Source organism: Zosterops lateralis (genome assembly GCF_965231275.1).
Source record: "Zosterops lateralis genome assembly, chromosome: 4".
Classification (NCBI taxonomy): domain Eukaryota; kingdom Metazoa; phylum Chordata; class Aves; order Passeriformes; family Zosteropidae; genus Zosterops; species Zosterops lateralis.
Window position 1 is genome coordinate 19,727,784 of NC_139765.1, and position 19,481 is coordinate 19,747,264.

Below are 19,481 nucleotides of genomic sequence, written 5' to 3' on the forward strand. Positions count from 1 at the left end.
ACCATCATGTTTCTTATAAGAGAAATACCCAAACCAATCATAAAGATTTGCTTAAAATAGTGAACAGGGTGTTATTGATAGCAGATGTAGAATTTGCAGCCCGGTCCTGTGGTTACAGCGATGTTCCCTTTGGCGAATGAGGGGTGTCCCCAAGCCCCTGTGAAACGCGTGAGCCAAGGAGCATCTCCACTGCGCAGGGACACTCTGGGCTTGTTGCCTGCGGATAGGGGTCGTTCGGAATCTGCAGGCTTGAGCCTGGGCTGAGCCATATCTCCGGCTTAGCAGCTCCAGCCCGTCCGGACGACGGGACAGCCCGGGAGGCGGGGTGTGGCTCTCCTTGGGGACGAACAGGGGGTGCGGTAAGGGGCCGGGGCCGGGGCCGGGCGGCGGCGCTCGGGGCCGGCGGTTTCCCGGGCGATGGGTGGGGAGAGGAGGAGGAGGAAGAAGAGGAGGAGGGGTCCCCCCGGCTTTATCTCCCACCCGGCTCCGCCCGCCGCCGGCTGTCTCCCGTGACCACACCGCACCGGCGGGCGCAGCGCCGGCCAGGGCAGCGCCCATGGGCTGCGGCAACTCCACGGCCGGCGGCGCGGGCGGGCGAGGTAGGGCGGCGGGCCGGGCTGGGCCGGGCTGGGCTGGGCGAGCATCCCCACCATGCTGGGCAGCCCTGCGGGGACGGCAGGGCGGGGGGCGGCGATGGGCACGCACCCGCACCTGGCACGGATACAGCCCCCGGCTCGGGGGATGCCCGTCCGAGCCGCAGAAATCGCTGCCCGCCCTCTTGCAAGAGCATCTGCTTTTCCCGAGGCTGCTCCGCTTGCTCAAGGGGGACAGAGTGATGTGGCCTGCTGCGGGCACCGGCGGCTTTCTAGTGCCCGGTTGTCGCTGGTATCACCACCCCCGACAGGAGCTGCCCGAGGCACGGCGAGCCCAGGCCGGGAGGTGGACGTAAGGATCCCGCCGAGGGTGTCAGCTCCATCCTCTTCGCTTCCCTATAAGGCCACGAATGCCACTTCTGAAATGAATTTGTGCCACATCTTCTCTTTTTGCTTGTTGGAGAAGTTGGAACATATTCCGTGATTGAGGTTTCGTGCAAGTTAATGTGTACTGCTGGCTGGTGCGTCCAGCTGGCTCCCTTATTTGTTCATTGCTATTTTCAAAAGAGATAAGATCTGGGAAGATGGTGCTGTTGTGCTCTTCCTCTCTCCTGCCCTCACAGAATAGGAAAGTACATGGAAACTGATAAGTAGACCTTCACTCTGTAATTATAATATGAGCATTTCTCAATCATTTTTCATCCTAGCTGCACTTGGCAAACATTGCCACCTGTTCCAGTACTTTTATCAAGTCTTTCAGATGCACTTGTGAGCATTCAGCTCTTGAAAATACACAGCAAAATAATGGTTGGACCACTTAGAATTATTAAGTCCCTATCTCTTACTGTTTTGACTTCATTTAACCAGAGCTTCAGTGGTGTCTTGGGTGGTGCTAGTCCTGACTTGGTCCTGCCTGTAAGTGATGTTGCCTTCTCTAGGGTGTATGTATGTGTGTGTGCTTGTGGGGTGTGTTCTGGTTACCTGTTCAACTCTGCACTTCACACTTCAAGGAGAATGTGATTCTGCCATTCCTTACTCAGTTTCTGTTAAATGATTGTAAGTTAGGTTTTAGCTACTACATCTATCAGAGGCCTCTCTCATTCATAAAGGATGCACTGTGTGAATTTGCTTGAACATTCAGTGCTCTTACTAGAGCTGTCCTGTTTGCATGAATGAATTCTCTCCCTTTAGCTGATTCCCACATTGCTGTGACTGGAAGTTCTTTCAGTGTATGACCAGTCTAGCTTCATACCACTGGGGTGATGCTTGTTCAAATCCCATTTCTGTTTGCTGGGTAAAAGCACCAGTGCAAGCTTCAGACAAGTTCAGATGAGAATGTTGAGTTGATTATTAGTCCATTTGTGGTAGCTTTTAAGTTAATGTTGATCTGACTGCCTTGTGGAACTTGAATGAGGGTACAAATGGGTAAATGTCAAATAGACTAACTCTGACAGCAGTATTATTTTGAACTCAAAGTTTGCTTAAATGTGTCCTGTTGCATTAGAGGTAATTGTCTTCAATAGGTTTTGGCTTGTAGATACGTAAAGTGTTTTCACTGACGGTCCGACCCCTTTGATAGTTAAACTTACATGTTACACATAAAATATTCGAATACACGCTTTTTTAAACTTTTGCATGCTCTTTAGAAATATTCCACAGGTCTCCAAGGGCTTAGTGCAGATTAAAACCAGCAATGCCATGTAAAACACATCTTTAGTATAATGAGATTATTACTGTTGCACTGATAGAACTCTCTAAATCCAATGCAGCTCTTGAAAGGTCCAGTTCTCTTCTCACTTTCACCATTGTCAGTCAGGAATTACTCTGTGCAGTCTATGGTCTTAAAATAACAAACAGCTGGTAATAAAAGTAAGACATCAGACGTCTACTATTTATTTACTTCATTTAACATTCCTTACAAAGTGTGTCTAATAAAAGTAAAATTATTTTATAAAGGGAAGGAGAAAATTTGTATTCTGAATCCTCGAGTTTTTAAGGAAATGCAACTCATAATTTTACCAAAAGATGTGAAGACTGTGTAAATACAAATAGATTTTGTGATGTGCGCAGCATGACTTCATTTTTAATGCTAAAGTTATGACTCTTCAGTAATCAGTAATGTCAAAGCTAGAGGTACATAACATGTAATTAACCTGTAGCACTCTCTGTCATATCGTATGACTAAGTATAATACTGTAGCATACTTCACAGAACACATTAGATGTGTTATGCCAATCCTCATTTTCTTACTCTGGTAAAATTTCTATTGTAGCCTAATTTGATTTTTCCTAAGCAGATGTATATATGGTGATAGTTCAGCTAATGATATTATCTTCTTTTGCATGGCTAGAATGACATCAGAGCTTTCAGCTCTATGGTCTGTGAGATCTAAACTAATAGACGTGATCTAGAATAATATTTCAGTCTGTGGTGCAGTACTCTAGAACACCAATATAACTCACAGCATTCAAATGTTCTTTTCCAGAGTATCAGACAGTGGCAAAAAGCTCTTCAACTGAGAAATGGCAACTTCAGTTATCCAAGTAAACTATTGTATATACATCCTTCTTAAATTACCTAGCTATTTTACGTATTAATTCTGGATTATAATTATTTTTTTTTTATTTGCTGTTTTCCTTATGTTTTGTTGTCTCATTTTACATATCCTTCTTTCATGTTATTTCCTGGAATTTTGGAAGCTTAAAAATAGCTCTTCTCTTTTTTTTCTTTTGTGTCTTTTAAAAATATGCTCTTAAACATTAATATCCCTTTTTTTTTTTTCTACTGAGTTAAGGCATTTCCCTTCATTCTAATGATTCTTGCCTAAAAGTTTTGAACTGCTTCCTCCTTTCTGTATCTATTGTAGAAGCAATGACAGCACCTTAAATTATGGTACTCTTTGGGAGCTGTCAGTCTAGCCTTAATTTAAATATATAGAGAAGCTGTTAGTCTGTGGAAAGCTTCAAATACAGTCAAGTTATGATGAAGGAGAACTTTCACACCAAGTTTTAACAGATTTATTAACTTCAAGTTTGGTGCAATGCCCAGGAAGTCATTGTGCCATCCTATTGATTGGGTCAAATCTGTGTACAGAACTCCCACCTGATGAGCTGAAGAAATAATCAATGTGAAACAAATTGATAATATTCTGTCCTCAGTTACAATGGGGTATAAATAGAATAAATTTATTGATGTTAGAATGTGCTTCTTTATTGCTGACTGTTGGAGCACATCAGAAAGAAGCCTGCAGTAGAAAACACATTCTTAACAGTCACATGTATGTATGTGTGTGTAATTTGGAGGGGTTTTATTTGCTTTTTGTAATAATTTGATGTGTAAGAAAATGTCATAGGGCATTGTTCATTAAAAAAATTTTAGGAAAATGTTTCATAATCTGCTCAGAAGTCAGGTCCTAGCATTTTTGTATCCATTTTATTCACGTGCGTGGTTGTCTCTCATGCTTTTTACATTTTTCTGAAGCTTTTGCATCTCACCTTCATTCTTGATGTATTTCTCAGCACAGAGGAATATCCTCTGTGGCCATCAATGTCTCTCAACCATCTTTCGCATTAGGCTCTCATTTACTGAAATCCTCTGGTATTGTCAAGAGCTAAACCTCCTCTCACCTAATGGAAGATGCTTTGGAATAAATTCTTCTTATATTTGATGTGATTGTTTAAATGCTGTGGGGTTTTTTTGAGAGATCACAGCTCCACTGCTCTATACAGAATGTTTTTCTTCTGTAATCACTGGGGCTCAGAGCCATGTGTGGCTGAATGGGCAACGTTTGTTTGCAGGCTGTACTCTTTCTTCTTGTTCTGCAGCTCTAAAATGCCCAAATGCACCCATGGTCCTACTGTGTAAATGGTATGAGCAGAGAGGTCATTCAGGACATTTCAGTATTGCCTATTTTTTATGGATGTGGCTTTACACATTGAAGCTACTCTTCAATCTCTTGCTGAGGTTAGGTTTGAGAAACCAAGCAAACAAGAGCCTGTCAAGACAAGGCTTGTAGGGTCAAGTGCTACCTTTTTTAGGCCAAGTTCTTATAGTGGGAAACAAATGGACAGGCTTTATATATGTGAGTCTCTTCTCAAGTCATTTATGGAAACCATCATATCTATGAGAGCACTAAGCCTTGCTGCTATGGAATGAGCTGTAAAGCATTTGTACATCAGTAGTGAACAACATTCTTTGGCTGAACTTCTGGCAGAAGGAATGTGAGTAGCAATAAAATTGTGTTCCTCACTAAACATGCAAGAATTAAACAAATATGTCAGTGAAGTAACAGGGTGAGGGTGAATGGATTGGACTTTACAAATAAACACATTTGTATGAACTGAGATTTTTTAGTTTCTTGAGAAATAATATCTATGTTTAAGGAATGTTCAGGCTTCCTTATGAACAAAACCTTTGAAGTTTTTACCCAGAGATTTTTTTATAGTACACCTAGCTAAAATGATGTTCATTTACAAACTCAGAACTCTTGCAGGAAGAAAACTCCTTTGTTAACCGGAAACACTCTCAGATTTATCATCAGATATCTTAGTGGTACTTGAGTGAATTTGGACTAAACACTGGTTTCACTTTTGCTACTGAAGATGAGAAATAACCCCACTGAAATTAATGGAATCCCATCAATGAAAGTGAGGATAAACTGGTTTGCTATGCCTTTAAAAAAGTAGAAAAACAATTAATTTCTTTTTATCTGTATTTTTGAATTTATTATATAAGTAAAACTGATCTCTTAAAAAGTGATTTTTTAAATAATTTGTTCTCAAAGCTTTTTTGTGAAATACATTTCAAAACACTGCAGTGATTTTTCAGCAGTGGTACCCTTGTTTATATTCCAAGAAAATGAGTGCTGCCATGCGTGAATGTTAGTGACATGTTTCCAAACACTGGTTTGTATAGCTCCACACAAAGCCCAGGCTGATAGATCTGAGCGACATCTCCTGTCTCCAGAGTTGTACCATAATGCATTGAGGACAGGCATGGCACTGAACATGGATATGGCACTGAAGTGCAAACAGTGATTGACTGGAACTGGAGTATCACCTCTGGGGAGTGTAGCAGTACTGCAGGCACACATTTCTTCTCACTTGGCTTGTGGTTTCAGTTTGTGTATTAAACACTGTACTTTTGCTGTATTTCCTGCAAGGAAGACACATTTTTCAGATTGGCATCCAAGGTGCTTAGACTCAGAAAAGTCTTGGCAAAGGCCTCAAAAAGGGCCATGAACCTTTTTAGAGAAACTGATTTTGATTGCAGAAAGTTTAGACTAAAAATAAGGTCATGGTCCTCATGCAGAGTAGGCACAGCAAAGGAATAGTTTCTTCTGGAAAGAATTAAAAATCCTGCTAGCTCCAGCTGGCTTTTTAAAACACATGTTGTCTGAAGTGTTGTTGATGCCTGGGCTCTGCCTAGGGGTACAAGGGGGTGCCCTGAAGGCTCATTCCTGAGCTGACTCTGGATGAGCTAGCCTTAGTAGCAGAAAGTGTCTTCCCTACATCAGCAGAGATTGAGCTTGCACAGCAATGCCAACCTTCCACCTGGACACAAGTAATTTGAGAGGTTTACAGGTAATGCTTCATACATGTGCCTGCAAAGCCAAAAAGTCTCAGAAAGCTGCCTGGTGGAGTAAAGTTTTAAAGCAAGGGCCTGAGCTTATTGTGACTAGAGATACTGCCTCCAACTTAATTAAGGCTTTCTGCTGATACATGTACCCATAGTGAGATCTTGCTGACTCTGGAAGCAAGACTAACGGAATGTGTACAGTCTTACATGAGTCTACTCTGTGTTGTGCTGGGAAAAGCAGGGATAGTCAGGTCATAGGAAATGGGAATGACAATTTGTTCAGGATTAGCTATAAAGGATGATGTTTTCTGCTGTTTGAGCAATCTATTCAGGTAGACAGAGCTGGAAAGCCTTGCAGGTCTATTTCTTCCTCATTTAAAATAAGTATGCAAAAGGCATATTCTTACACATCAAAGGGAAATGAAAGGTATTTGCAATTTATGTATATTTTTCAGCAGAAGAAGTAAAAGTATTCCAAAAAATGAAGTACCATGGGAGAAAAAACCACAACTTCCTCCAAACTCAAAAATTCTCTGGAGTTGGCTACTTCAGTCTCTGATTCAGAGTGAGCTCAGATCACCTTTTCAAGCTAAGTACTATGAGGAAAGGAGAAGTAAAAGGTTTTTCTAATGCCTGCCCTAAATTCTGTAATTAATAGAAAGGATAATTTACTGGTTACTCAGCTGAATTATATACTAGCAAGAGCAACATAACAGTAGTAACTTGGGAGGAACAAGAAAGAGCTTGTACTCGGGGAAATTTTTGTCTCCCAGCAATAAACATCTGAGTCATGAAAACAAAAGAAGTCAGTCACTTATACCAGGCAACCAGGTAACAGCTTTTGTCTCTTTGGTTTTTTTGTTAAATAGCAAGATGAATTAAGGGGTGGTTGATCTCGTTTGGTGTCTGGGGCTTTGGATGGGTTATGTCCCAATGTTTATATTAGTTCTGTGTAGTCATTTTATAAAACTTTGTTTATCTGGCAGGAAGAACAAGGCGGCATTTCATACACATGCTGCCAGCTCTACAACTGCATCAAATGGCAGAATAATCAGGCATTTGGGAGTAATTGCCTGGTTAGTTGTGCCAGCTTTGTGGCAGACAAATCCACCAGAGGACTGAGCAAATGGAAGCATATAAAATTCAGAAAGATTCTTTTTTTTATGTTGCTCCCATCTTGAGTGACTGCACCTGGGCACCGGTCCACAGCAGCATAATTTTCATACACGGAGAGTCTGGCTGATGTGTGATAAATTTAAGGGATAGTGTAGATAATCACTAAGGATATATTAAGAATCTGAACAACCATGAGGAATGTGTTCTCTTGCAGTAGCAAATTTTTGTTGCTATTTTTGTGTTGTTTGGGACAGAACGACAGAAAAACAATTTCTGCACTGTTGGTTGGTTTAGAGGATTATGCCATTACTTGGTAAACATGCTTTGTTGGTTTTTTTTTTTGTTTGTTTTTTTGTTTTTTGTTTTTTTTTTTTTCCCCCTAGGTGCGACAGGGACTACGAAAGATGTGTAAGTACTTACTCTACTTTTTAAAATATATAACCCTGGACATACTTTCAGTCCTACTAGCCTTATACTAGATTTAGTCATACATGATTCATCTGGCTCCTAACATATAATCGACACAACCAGATGTTTACTGTCTTTAGTGACAGCTTTCATCTCCACAAAACTACTCCTTCTCTTGTTTACTTTTCTATAGATTTTTTTGCTTGTTATTTCTCTAACAGAAATTTCTTTTCTCTGCTTCTGTTGAGACAGTTGTCTAGCAGAGGTGGTTATGTTACTTCTGACTGCTTTTCCCTGTCGTGTGCGAGTGCACCTTTTTCCAAAGGCCATGTAATTGTATGAAGCCAGCACATAAATTTCCACCAGGCTCAGTGAGAGATTTAGAAAGCCACTAAGACAAATTACCCCTCTTTGCATGAGACCCACTAACCCGTCCAACTTCCTTTTCAAAGTACTCGCCTTCTCTAGGTATTCTCTGCATTAAAGATAGTATCTATTAGTTTGACACAGGGTAACAGAAGGCAGCCCTACCCATCCTGTTTTTTCTCTAAATGTGTGAGGTCTTTTTTAGAACTATTCTTATTTGCTGATACAAGAATGTACAGGGAAAGCTTTATTCAGCCATAAATATACTTATCTATCAATGAAAACCATAAAGAGCTCCTCCTGAGGTCTTGCCTTCCTTATTTTATGTAGTTGGTGTTTGCCACTAGAGTTTGTGACTGAGGGACCTGGGAAAGATTTTTATGTTATGCAATAGGAACATTCTTCTGTTTTATTTACTTCGCTTAGAATAACTACTCTAATTAGATGGAGGAATCCTGGTGTAGAAATGAGGGCAGTCGACTCAGATAAACAAGCGGAGGGAAGAGCTTAACAATAGGCTTGTCCTTGCTATTACAGAGCACAGCTGAGAACTAACAACAGGTGTCACTTGTTTGATCAACCCTGTTGCCACAGACACTCTTGAGATCTGTGTTACCTCTGTAGTCTGTTTTCTGGGCTTGCAGTGCCAGGCAATAAATAAATTACAGAAGGCAATCTTGTAAGGCACCTCTTCTTGATGCAGCCTGCATCATCACTGCCCTCAGTACTTCTGTATTTACAAACCCACTGGTTTAATTTATATCAGGGCCTTTTTTTATTGTTCAATTCAGATGATTTAAGGACAGATTTAGAACTGTATCTTTCTCTTTGCTCATCAGTAGTTTTAAATTTCAAAATCACATGCACTGTTAAATTATGAATGTTGTAGGCATGTTCCCGTGCTTAGAGGTATGTGGATGTGTAGAACTGTGTTTATATGTGTGTAAGCATTTACAGAGCCAGACTGCAGGAGTTTAAAATGGGAGCATCCTACTTATTAGTGTGAGTTCATCTGCCATGTTTCAAAATAGTATCGAGATAACTTAGAAAAAAATTAATTACTAGTGCAATCTTCAACAAAGTGAAGGGCTCAGTCCTGGAACTATTACTCATTCAAATTAAAGGTAGTGGAGCCAGCCAAACAACCCATATGAGTAATAGCATGGTTGAACTTTCTCATTAGATGTTAGAAACATGCATCTACTAACAAGGAATGGCAGCCCTAATCAGGCATTCTAATATTAAACAGAAGATTTTTAAGAAGGAAGTAAACTATCAAATTATTTTCATTTCATAGAAATGAACAAAGCAGATTTATAGTAACTAATATTATAGATCCACAAAAGCTTTTTACACCTTTTTACTTTCATCAGCTAAAGCTTCTCTTTAAAAGGCTCTTTTTTTTTTTTTTCTGTCAAATTTCAGTCATATCAGTTCTGACCCAGAAAAGCATTTAGGTGTGTCCATCCTTACATGTTTTTTGATACTGAATCTGATTATTCTAACTCGAGGTTTCTCATTTCTTGGCTGTGACTCATTGCCAAAGCACCATGTCTCCCAGAGTGAGCAAGCAAGATGGAAGAGGGAGAGGGCTGGATCATGCTCTGAGCCCTCCTGGGTGACTGTGAGGAAGCTGCTTTGCCCTCTGGGACTGGAGTTTCTTCACCAAAAAGACAGAGATGCTAATGTGATCTTCCTCTGCAAAGGGCTCTTCCTCTCTGAGGGCTGTGTGGTGATGAGACATGCTCTGAGAACGTGTCTGCCCTCTCTGCTCCAACCCAGAATCTGTCAGCCAGCTTCAGCCCATGCTTCTGCCCCACTAATAAAGAAACATTCATCACTGCTAATTGGAACAGCTTAGCTGTATGAGAAGTAGAGGATAGGCTAGAAAGTAATGCAACACCTGCGGTATTCAGTGCATGGCTAAGTCTGGGGGAGGATTAGTTACAGTAGGAAGGAAAGGACACAGCAGTTCAAGCCTGTTTTAAAATATTGAGAGGAAATGCATCAAATCAAAATGAAAGGCCCCCGTTCTCAAGAAACACCAAGAATCTGAGGAGTAGTTGTCTGTCATTTGTTCCAAGTTCAATGAATCATTTCTGGTGGGACTACTGAGCACAGCTAGAAAGAGTCTCTATAATGCTCAGCACAAACAGAACCATGGAAACTGAGGTAAGAAAAATGTGGATGGAATGAATTAGTGTGAATGCCTGTCATCTGACATTTAAAATATGTAAGAAAGGGCATCTTCTTTTACCATCAAATGAACATAGGACTGATGGATGTAAAAGCTGACAGATGAACAAAGTGTGTTTTTCAGACTTTGGGTGACAGGAAGACTCCTGGGACAGACAAAACATTACCAAAAGAAACACTTATTCAGCTGAAAATAGAATGCCATTATGTGGTTTTGCTGTTAAATCTGCCTATTGGCTCCAGGACTCTGCCCACACTCCCTGCTGAAAAACGTGCTCTCAGTTCTTCTGCAGATGTTAGCAGCATCTGAGGCAGGGACAGAGCAGCCGGTCAGCATGAAGCACCTTGGAATGTTAAGTTCCTTTTGCTGTCTGTTCCTGGTGCAGAAAAGCCTATCCTAACTTGCTGTCCCTGTAGGACTGCTTCACTCCTGTGTCCATGTCTGTGAGCCCAGGAGATGTGGCAATGGGAGCACAGCTGAAATCAAAGGAGCTTCTCTCTAATCTCACTCCCATGTGGTTAAGTGTTGCTGTTGTAGCTTTGCTCCCAGAGCAACCTGTGCTCACCCAGCCTGGGCACAGAAGCAGCGCCTGCCTCAGTGACTCAGCAGACACTAAACATACAGAATTAGTGGGTACCTTTCAAAAGGGGGTCTTGAGCCATTGTGTGTGAAGGCAAGAGGTGTGTGAATATGTATAGTAAATAAACTGGGGCAGCATTTCTTCCGAGCCCTCAGAAAGGCATATAAGATGGCTTATTCCTTAATTGCCATCACCATTGAAAATTTTTCTTATTTTCCTCTCACACTCCCATGTTCCTCCTATCTCTGTTCATGCCCTCTTTTATGGCAGGGCTACAACAGCTTGCCCCAGTCATCGCCCAGCCCAAGAGCTGTTGTCTGTACAATCCCAGATTATTTTTGCTGTCATGCATTTGAAGAAAATGGTATTGCAAAATTAGTACTTTGATTTATAGCTATCAAGAGGAAAGGAAGAAAGCAAAATGTTTAAAAACCCCCTTATCTGCTTAATCATAGACCTGGATAATTTGTTTTGGTGGGAGAATTACAGTAATGGTCTGTGATGCCATATTACAAAACACTTCTGGAACAGAAGAAAATGGCCCTGTTAACTACTAGAATATTTTTCTTTGTTAAAAAAAAATGACATTAATTTCCTGTTGGACAATATTGATTATTATTCTTACAACTCCATTTCAGAGGCTTCAAGCTGTGCATGAAGTTGTCGGTGCTTTTAAAGGATTCTTTTCTGGACAATGGTTAATCTGGATTATAGAAAATGTTCCCAATTGTATGAGAAAATCAATCCTGTGACACATTCAGTTGGTTCAACAGAAATGACTGTTAGTGAACTTTTGGGACCCAAAGTCCCTTTCTTAAAGTTGAATTTATTTTTTTTTTCCTAAAAACACATCCTCATTTCCACTCACTGACATGCACAGGCTTTCCATTTTCTTCAGGAGAAACTGGCCCACACTAGGACAGAGCAGCTTCACAGTCTGTAGGAGCGTCCTCAAGAAAAAATGTCTCTGCATTCTCTGGCTGTGTGCGTGAGGGCTGTAAGATGACTTAGGTAACTACGTGGGGTCACAGAAGATAGAAAATGCCTTCTGAAATGGCTCTAGTTCCTCCAGGAAGGGATGGCAGAAGGGCCAGGGAATAAGGAGTATATTGATCAGTCTTTCTTGAGTGGTAAGATGTAGACAAAGATAGCCAATGAGGAGTGCCATGCCCTAAATATAATTTAGCAAAATTGCAGAATAATAAGATTTACTCCAAGCCTCTGCTATTAAAAGGGCCTGTGTACCCTTATTTGCTGTGGTGATCCAGAAAGGATAGTTGGTAATGTTCTGCCCCTTAGAAAGAAGGTAGATGTCAGAAGATTTCTGGGTTGTAGCAGTATTTTTAAGGCATTTTCTCCCCTCCCAGGAGGTTTAAGGGCATTTTCTTGAACTGAAGACTATATCTTGCAATGAGCCCTCTGCTCTTCAGGCCAAAATCCCACTGACTTTAGGGCCCTGTAAGGGCATAGAGCCCTAAAGATTAAGGAGTAGGCACATCAGCCTTTTAGAATAAATAAATTGGTTGCAGACTAAGCTAAAGGGCAGCTGCTGCCCCATCCATACCCAGCCATGGAAATAGAGCACAAAATCCAAATATTTAAATCAAAGATGGGTGAGTGATTTGTCTGAAGACTGATGTCAGGACACAGACTGAGACTGCAGCACAGGCACTGGACACTGAAGGAGCAAGAATTAATCCCTTATATTTTTTGTATTACTTTTGCCTTCACATGAGTGCTGATTACTTTATCCACTGCTCCAGTTCAGCTGGGCAGTATATAAGTGGGAGGAATCAAACCTCAGTGACTCTCTGTTGATGTACACACTGACCTGTGATTTTACCCTAAAGTTAAAGGAGAAGTGATTGCCCATTTATATGGGATTAATAACTGCATTTGGTTTGCAAATAACTGAATTCAGGAATTGCAGTGCCTTATTTTATAAAGATGCCCTGTAACAGCTTCTGGCTTCTGTAATAGCTGCTGTGAAAGTTTCTCTCTCTTAATCCTCATTCACATGCCAGAACAGATACTCAGTCCTTTTCTTTTCTCTTTTGGGGAAATAGCAGTCCAGGCTTGTTCCTGTTATATGCATAGCCTTAATGTTCCTTTTATGTGGGGAGTAGTGTGGGGACTCAGGAAGAGTGTTAATTTTCCTGTTTCTGCTCCCAAATCTACTTTCAGATGTCATTGGTGGAGATCATAAAAAGTCAGCTGCATAATTTCTCAATCCTTTATTTTTTCTGTACATTATATTGTACATTATATATACTGTGAGTACTTTGTTGAATGGTGGATGTCCTGAATTAAACTGGGGTCAGTAATAGTTCTTCCCTTGCTTCTGAATTTAGCCAGATGGTCATGGAGCACCTGAAAGAAACAATTTGCTAATATGCTTTATATCTTTTGATGTTGCAGAGCAGAAGAATCCATATCAGATGATGACAAAAGGAGGTAGGTGCTCTGCTCAACCAGGGCTAACTTTATTTGCAATAGGCTGCAGTGAGTCCTGCCACCAGTTACACATCCTTCCTTCCCTCCTCCTAACTCTCACCAACACCAACAAAGCATGGGAGAAATGAAAAGAGAGGAGGAAATCTCACACGGACTCAAGTATTGATGAGTCTACCCAGTCTGTTATTGAGCTGGGGAGGTGGGAACTTCATGGCAAAAAGAGCACATTATCTCACAGCTATAGGTGATGTGCTCAATGAGGGTTGGTGGCCTCTGCTTTCACACCAACACCGCCACAGAAGGTGCCATTAGCACTTGTGGGAGATCTCTGCTGGGCTGGAAGTTGAAGGAAGTATGAGTCTATCATCAAGCAAATTAGAAACTGGCTCAGAATCCCAGGAGCTGGAGGAGCTGTGATTTAATTCACTACCTAACAGGGCAGACCAGTGTAAAGGGAGCCTCTGCAAGTAACTCTAGGCACAGCAGAAGCTTTAAGGACCAAGATTTTTACCTCCCTTCATCTGTCCCTGCTTTTCATATAGGCTCTTTGGAGCCAGAAAGTATCCTCTGCAAGTCCACAAAGGGGAGAGGGTTGGGCTATGAAAGTACCTAAGACACTTGTGCTCCTTTCTACTAACATGTTCTCCAAGTGTGGCCCTAAGCAGGGGCAGGCAGGTTGCATTTATTAATGAGGTCAAAGTGCTGTTTAATTGGTGTGTGTTGTTTGAAGTGTGGTGCTTTGGTGGTCCCAGCGTCAAACATCAGTGTCAGATTATCTCTGTCCTCAGCTGGATATACTCAGAAGAAGCTGGGCAGGTGGAGTTTATTGTTTATTGTTGCAGTTTATAGGTGTCACAGGACCATGGGGATCTCATGATAAATATCAGGAACCTGAGTGAAAAAAATAGCTCCTATCATAGGGAGAAGTGTCCCAAGTGAGCTCTGACATGCCTGTAATTGTTTCTCCACCAGGAACTATGGTGGAGTGTACGTGGGCCTGCCCTCGGATGCGGCTGCCATGGCTCCCAGTCAAACAAAAGCTGCACCCAAAGGTACTGGCAGGTCGTGGATTGCGCTTCTCCTGCTTTCCAGGGATCATTTTATCTCCTAGGATGTATGTCCTTTAAAAATCAATTATTACTTCAGACAGACTGGCTAGCCTTGAAGCCTTTTAAGGCTGTGGGGCTATTTATACTTGTCAAAGGGGTGTTTGCATTTATTTAAATTTTAACACGATTTTGCAGAAGGATCCTAGAGCAGATGCTGACAGTGTAGGTACACAGTTTCTGAACAGCTTCTCCACACTCTGAATGCTCTCTGAATTGAAAGAAAACAAACCCCTGTTAGGACTAAGAGGCTGTGATAGATGCACTTGCAGAGCCCCCAGCACTATTTTCAGTTTTGAAGGTATTTACTTGCATTGTGGTGAATTCCAGTAATAACAGTTAGCAAGAGCTTGCTTTCAGGTTTATTTTTGTTCTTACATGAAACCCAGCAGAAACCATTTCTTTTCCCCATTATATTTTTGAGCAGTGGGAAAACACATTAGATTTATAGCTACTTAATTGACAAGTCATAAACATATAATTATGAAATAATGTAATATTTTTTGATTTAACACAAAAAATTGCTGCTGTCATGTATGTACAACACAGAGTTTAGTCACTGACTGGTGCTTCCAAAATTTGCTGCAAAACAAGAAAATGAAAAACAGTAACACTATTAGCCAAAATAAAAGTAGCTGGTTTTGGAACAGTGCTAACTTATTTGCATGGGTTTTGGTTTTTTTAAAAGATTTTAACCATCTTTGTCTTTTGCTTTCTAATTAAGATTAGAAGGAAATAAAGACATCAAGATGCAAACAGCCCAAGGTATATTTGGATTAACATTATGTAGTTGGCATGTATTTGTCGAACAAAACAAAGTAGCAATGCTCCCTGTGATGCTCTAAGTTGGTTTGGGAGCCACCAAGTTACATCTCCAGCTGGATCATAACTTCTAAATGCTGGACCAGGGACCAGTTCTCAGTAGGTACAGATATAAATTAGACAGTAGTAAAGTCATCTTCTTGGTGAGAATTGAGAAACAAGGAAACTCTGTGTTATTTCATTTGGGAGCAAATAAAAATCAAATATCCTTAGTGGCATTCAGAGCTCCCATGAGAGATGAGGTACATCAGCAGTGCTTAGGTAAGTATCTGCAGAGAAAAAAAAAATTCCAGGATGAGGATTTTGCAGTTAGAAAATATCTCCTTTTTTGGAAGGACCTCGAGGACCGTGGTGTGTCAAACACTAAGTAATGTATGGGAGCTTTCCCCTTGTTATGGGAGTATCTGTGGGGGCTCCATTTTCCACTAGCTAAAATAGGATATTGAAGAGTTATAGGCTGTGTTTCTGAGTGAAGAGTTTTGACTAAGTTTAAAAAAAAAAAATCTTTATAAGTTCATGTCTCCAGAAAAAAAAAAAAAAAATAAAAAAACCAAATGAAGTTTCCATTCAATACTTGAACTAAACAAAGATTGACAAATTTTGATAGGGAACTGTTTTGATGCTTAGCCAGTGGGGAACTGGAAATTAAGTTCCCAACAATTTCCATAAGAAGCAGAGCTCTTTCCTAATTTAGGTGAAGTGCCAGAAACATCTTTGAGTGGTCCCAGTGCTGGATGCAAGCCTTGTAGAGCAGAACACATATAGTAAGTGTCTATATTATATGACTGGTTAAAACTCCAGAACTTTTCTAGGAGCAGTCTTAAACAGGAAGCACTTCAGGTGGTCTTCACAGCTAATTTAAGTAACCTGGCAAGCTAGTAACCAAGCTAGAAACACCAGCACCCTTGACCAGGCCAAGGCTCAAGCACCATCTTGAGGTCACAGCTTTCCATCTGTGGTTTATGAACAGAGCCTGAGTTACTTAGGTCCTTGTCTAGGTGCTTTAGTTGAATGCCTGAGGCTGGATAGTAATCGATCATTTGACACTTTTTGGCTATTTTAAAAAGTGTGCTTTGCCTTCGTTCATGCAAGATCAGAGCTTAGCTGCTGACTCAAGTCTTCCACAGATAAGCAGCTTCAAATCTACAAAGGGTCCTCTGAGCTCCACAAGTTTATGCACATGTGTCTGCAGTTCACAGCCTACAAACCTTTCAGCTTCTAGTGACAGCTTAGTTCTCTGGTTCATGTACAGAATATTGCATCTTTGCTTTTCCACAATGGCTTTCCCAGTCTTCTAAATCTGTTCCTTTTTTTTTTTTTTTTTTCTTAACAGTCTACTAAGACCAGTTGCCAGTGCTTTAGAGAGAGCTATCTTTGTGCTGAAGATTTTGATATTTACACAGCCTTCTGGAGAGCAAGAGAGATCAGAGCACCAAAAAATCCAAACTGTTGCAAGTTCCAACTACGGGTAAAGCTTAAAGTACAGCATTGAATCAGTTTTCTATGATAGTTGCATTATGGAAACCTCCTGCTGTTCTGCAGTGAAAGATGAAACTAGTGAACTCATCGTGGATGTTTCTTCACAAGAGCTAACTTTGATGATCTGCAACTTATTTCTCTGTGGCCATATTGCAGATTCCATCAGCTATCAGCTATGCTTCATATATTTTCTCCAACAATTTTTGATAGATTTTATATAGAAAACCATAATTACTGTCCACTCAATAGTTTCTATGGTAGGTTCCTGTAAATTAATTGTTACTTTACTTCAGAGTAATATATTGGACAAGTTTGCATCTTTTTGGGAATAGTGCAAATTTAAATATTTTTTGCTGTGAAATCTTAAGAATGGGATGAAACAAGCATAAGACTGTAAGGTTCTTTATAATTATTACTGTCCCTTTTATACCATGACACAAATATTAGTGTTTAATTTTCACCTTGTTAAAATATATTGCTCAAGGAAATTGATTCAAATAAGAAAAATATACTTCACTGTATTACTTACATCTGTTTATGTTTTTCTTTAGCTATATCTCTTTTATAAAGCATTATATATAAAAAATACTAACAAAATGAACTATTATGTGTTTCCTTCTATGTAATAATAATAAAAATATGTCCTTGCATAAGGATGAAGTGATATATTTTCAGAGCTAGTGGGACTAAACTCCAGTGCTGCATCCTCCTCACCTGTAGAGGATTTTTGATCACTGTTGGAGTTTTGTATCCCTGTCTCATCTGTAAGCATCTCCAGTATGGCAAATTGAAATAGAATGAGTGTTATTACTACTTTAGCAAATTGTTGAGGTTTTAAAATTTATTAAGTTAATAGCAATTGTAAATTTTACATAGAACATAAAACAAATTGTACATTTACAGATGGCTGAATGAGTATTTAAATTATTAAAGCCTTTTGCATAATTCTTTAGTCAAACTCTTTTTAATGGGACTTGAAATGCTATATGCTTTAAATAATCAAATAAACAACAAAAAAACCCCAGTCTGCACCATGTTAATATATTGCTGTACATTAATGACCATTTTTAAAATTAAAAGAAAAAAACTCAAAACAGAAAATTAGGACATGAAGAAATAAGCTGCCATGAACCATGAAATTCCCGCCCTTTTCACTGACACCTGTTACTGCCAATGAACTGCTAATGACTATGATTTCCAGTAACTTGCAGCTTTCACTTTTAAACAATGGTAGTTTGATGTGAGGCTTGAAAAGAAAAAAAGATACTTAAAAGTATTCTTTGCTTGTCCTCTTTTAATAATTTGTGACATTATTTATTGCTATTCTCTAGAAATCTGCTACTTGGGCTATCAATGATTTCAGGCTTCCAGCTCCTGAAGACATACGTGCATCTCATTCTTGACCATCGACCTCAAACCAAGATGAAATAAACTTGAAGATTATGATATGGTGTTGAAATATCTCTCAGTATGAATGAAAGTCTGTAGATTATACCTGAAGAGTCTTGTTCTTGCAAGCCAGGCTGGTGAGGACTCAAGTAGCACTGGCTGATAAACATGCAGGCTTTTCTCCTACATGCTTACTATAGCATGAGGGTATAGTTTCCACTTCACATGTTCTACAAATGGCCAACATGGTTTGCATAGCACAAGTTTATTTAGTACAAGGCAATTAGGCCCATGCCTGACCTGATCACGTTTGTCTTTCCCAAAGCAGAAAAAGCACCAGTCGTCCTAGGATACAGCAGCATTCAGCTTGTTCTCAAAAAGCCAACAGCAGATGCTAATGATCAGCCTGGTTGTTAATCCACTTCTGTCCTTCAGTTGCTGGGAAGAATCACCAAAAAGGTGCACAGGGCTAAACTCAAACATCACTTGTTCTGCTACTGACACCTGAAGCCCTGTGTGTGGGTGAGGGAGCAAAGAGGTGATTGCTGATGAACAGCTCCTCACAGGTGGTGGTGGGATTGTTGCAAAGGGTACTTTCCTTGGTTTACATCATTGCTTGTTTTTCCTGTGCAGAGCTTCAGAGAAGCTTGGAGCACTTTGCAGAATTGGCCTTTTAATGTTTCATCCTCTGAATGCGTGGGAGGTACAGTGGTTTCTTAATATTTTTGTTCCTCTGCATCGTTTAATCTTAAAAGTTTACTGACCAACTGACAAATGTGCAGCATCACAGACTGGAACCTCTAAAATAGACATACATTCATTTATGCTATGTTGGCCTGTACCCATCAAACTAAAAAGCTAGGGCCATGCCCTTGTCTTCAATTTGCAGACTCTTGTCTTTTGTTTTCCCAAGGATCCACGAATCTAGAAATTGTGTGACAGGACGCTGTATTCTGTCCTGGCCAAATTCCACTTAGGGAACTGATTTTCTGCTCATGAAAATTCCTGTGTGATGAGCAGCCTTTGTTAATAAAAGCACATATCATTTCATGAAGAAATGAGTGTAACTGCTCTTTCAAAACTTACAGTCTATAGATATTTCTGTTAGGAGGAGGAATAGAAAAGAAACCCTATATGCCAGCTGCCAGCTGTGCATGTGACAGCATCCTTGGAGAATATTAGGCACTGAAATGATGGTTCAGTGGGAGAACTGAGAACAGAACACAAGGAGCCATTGAATGACAGAGTTATTTTTAAGAATATACTTTGGTTTTGTCAAAACATCTTGAATTACCATTTGTGAAAAATAAACATTTAAATGTTGGGGCCGTAATACCATTTTCCTTGCAGTGGTTACTGTTTCTCCAGTCAGAACTGAGGAGCCAGTGAAAATA

At 40.3% G+C, this 19,481-nt stretch overlaps 1 protein-coding gene across 2 annotated transcripts; it reads left to right on the plus strand.

Annotated features, from left to right (window-relative positions):
• The first annotated feature begins 544 nt into the window (after positions 1-544).
• LOC310908259 (overexpressed in colon carcinoma 1 protein homolog) lies at positions 545-19,303 on the plus strand. Of its 2 annotated transcripts, none has more exons than XM_083859098.1 (5): positions 545-599; positions 7,670-7,694; positions 13,256-13,291; positions 16,553-16,687; positions 18,030-19,303. In XM_083859098.1, the coding sequence occupies exons 1-5, from the start codon at positions 557-559 to the stop codon at positions 18,127-18,129; spliced, it is 339 nt and encodes a 112-aa protein (XP_083715224.1). In that variant the 5' UTR covers positions 545-556; the 3' UTR covers positions 18,130-19,303. The 2 variants fall into 2 exon arrangements, with proteins under 2 accessions (XP_083715224.1, XP_083715225.1); XM_083859099.1 differs by lacking the exon at positions 18,030-19,303 and adding an exon at positions 14,264-14,343 and having other exon boundaries at positions 16,553-17,840.
• Positions 19,304-19,481: the final 178 nt, after the last annotated feature.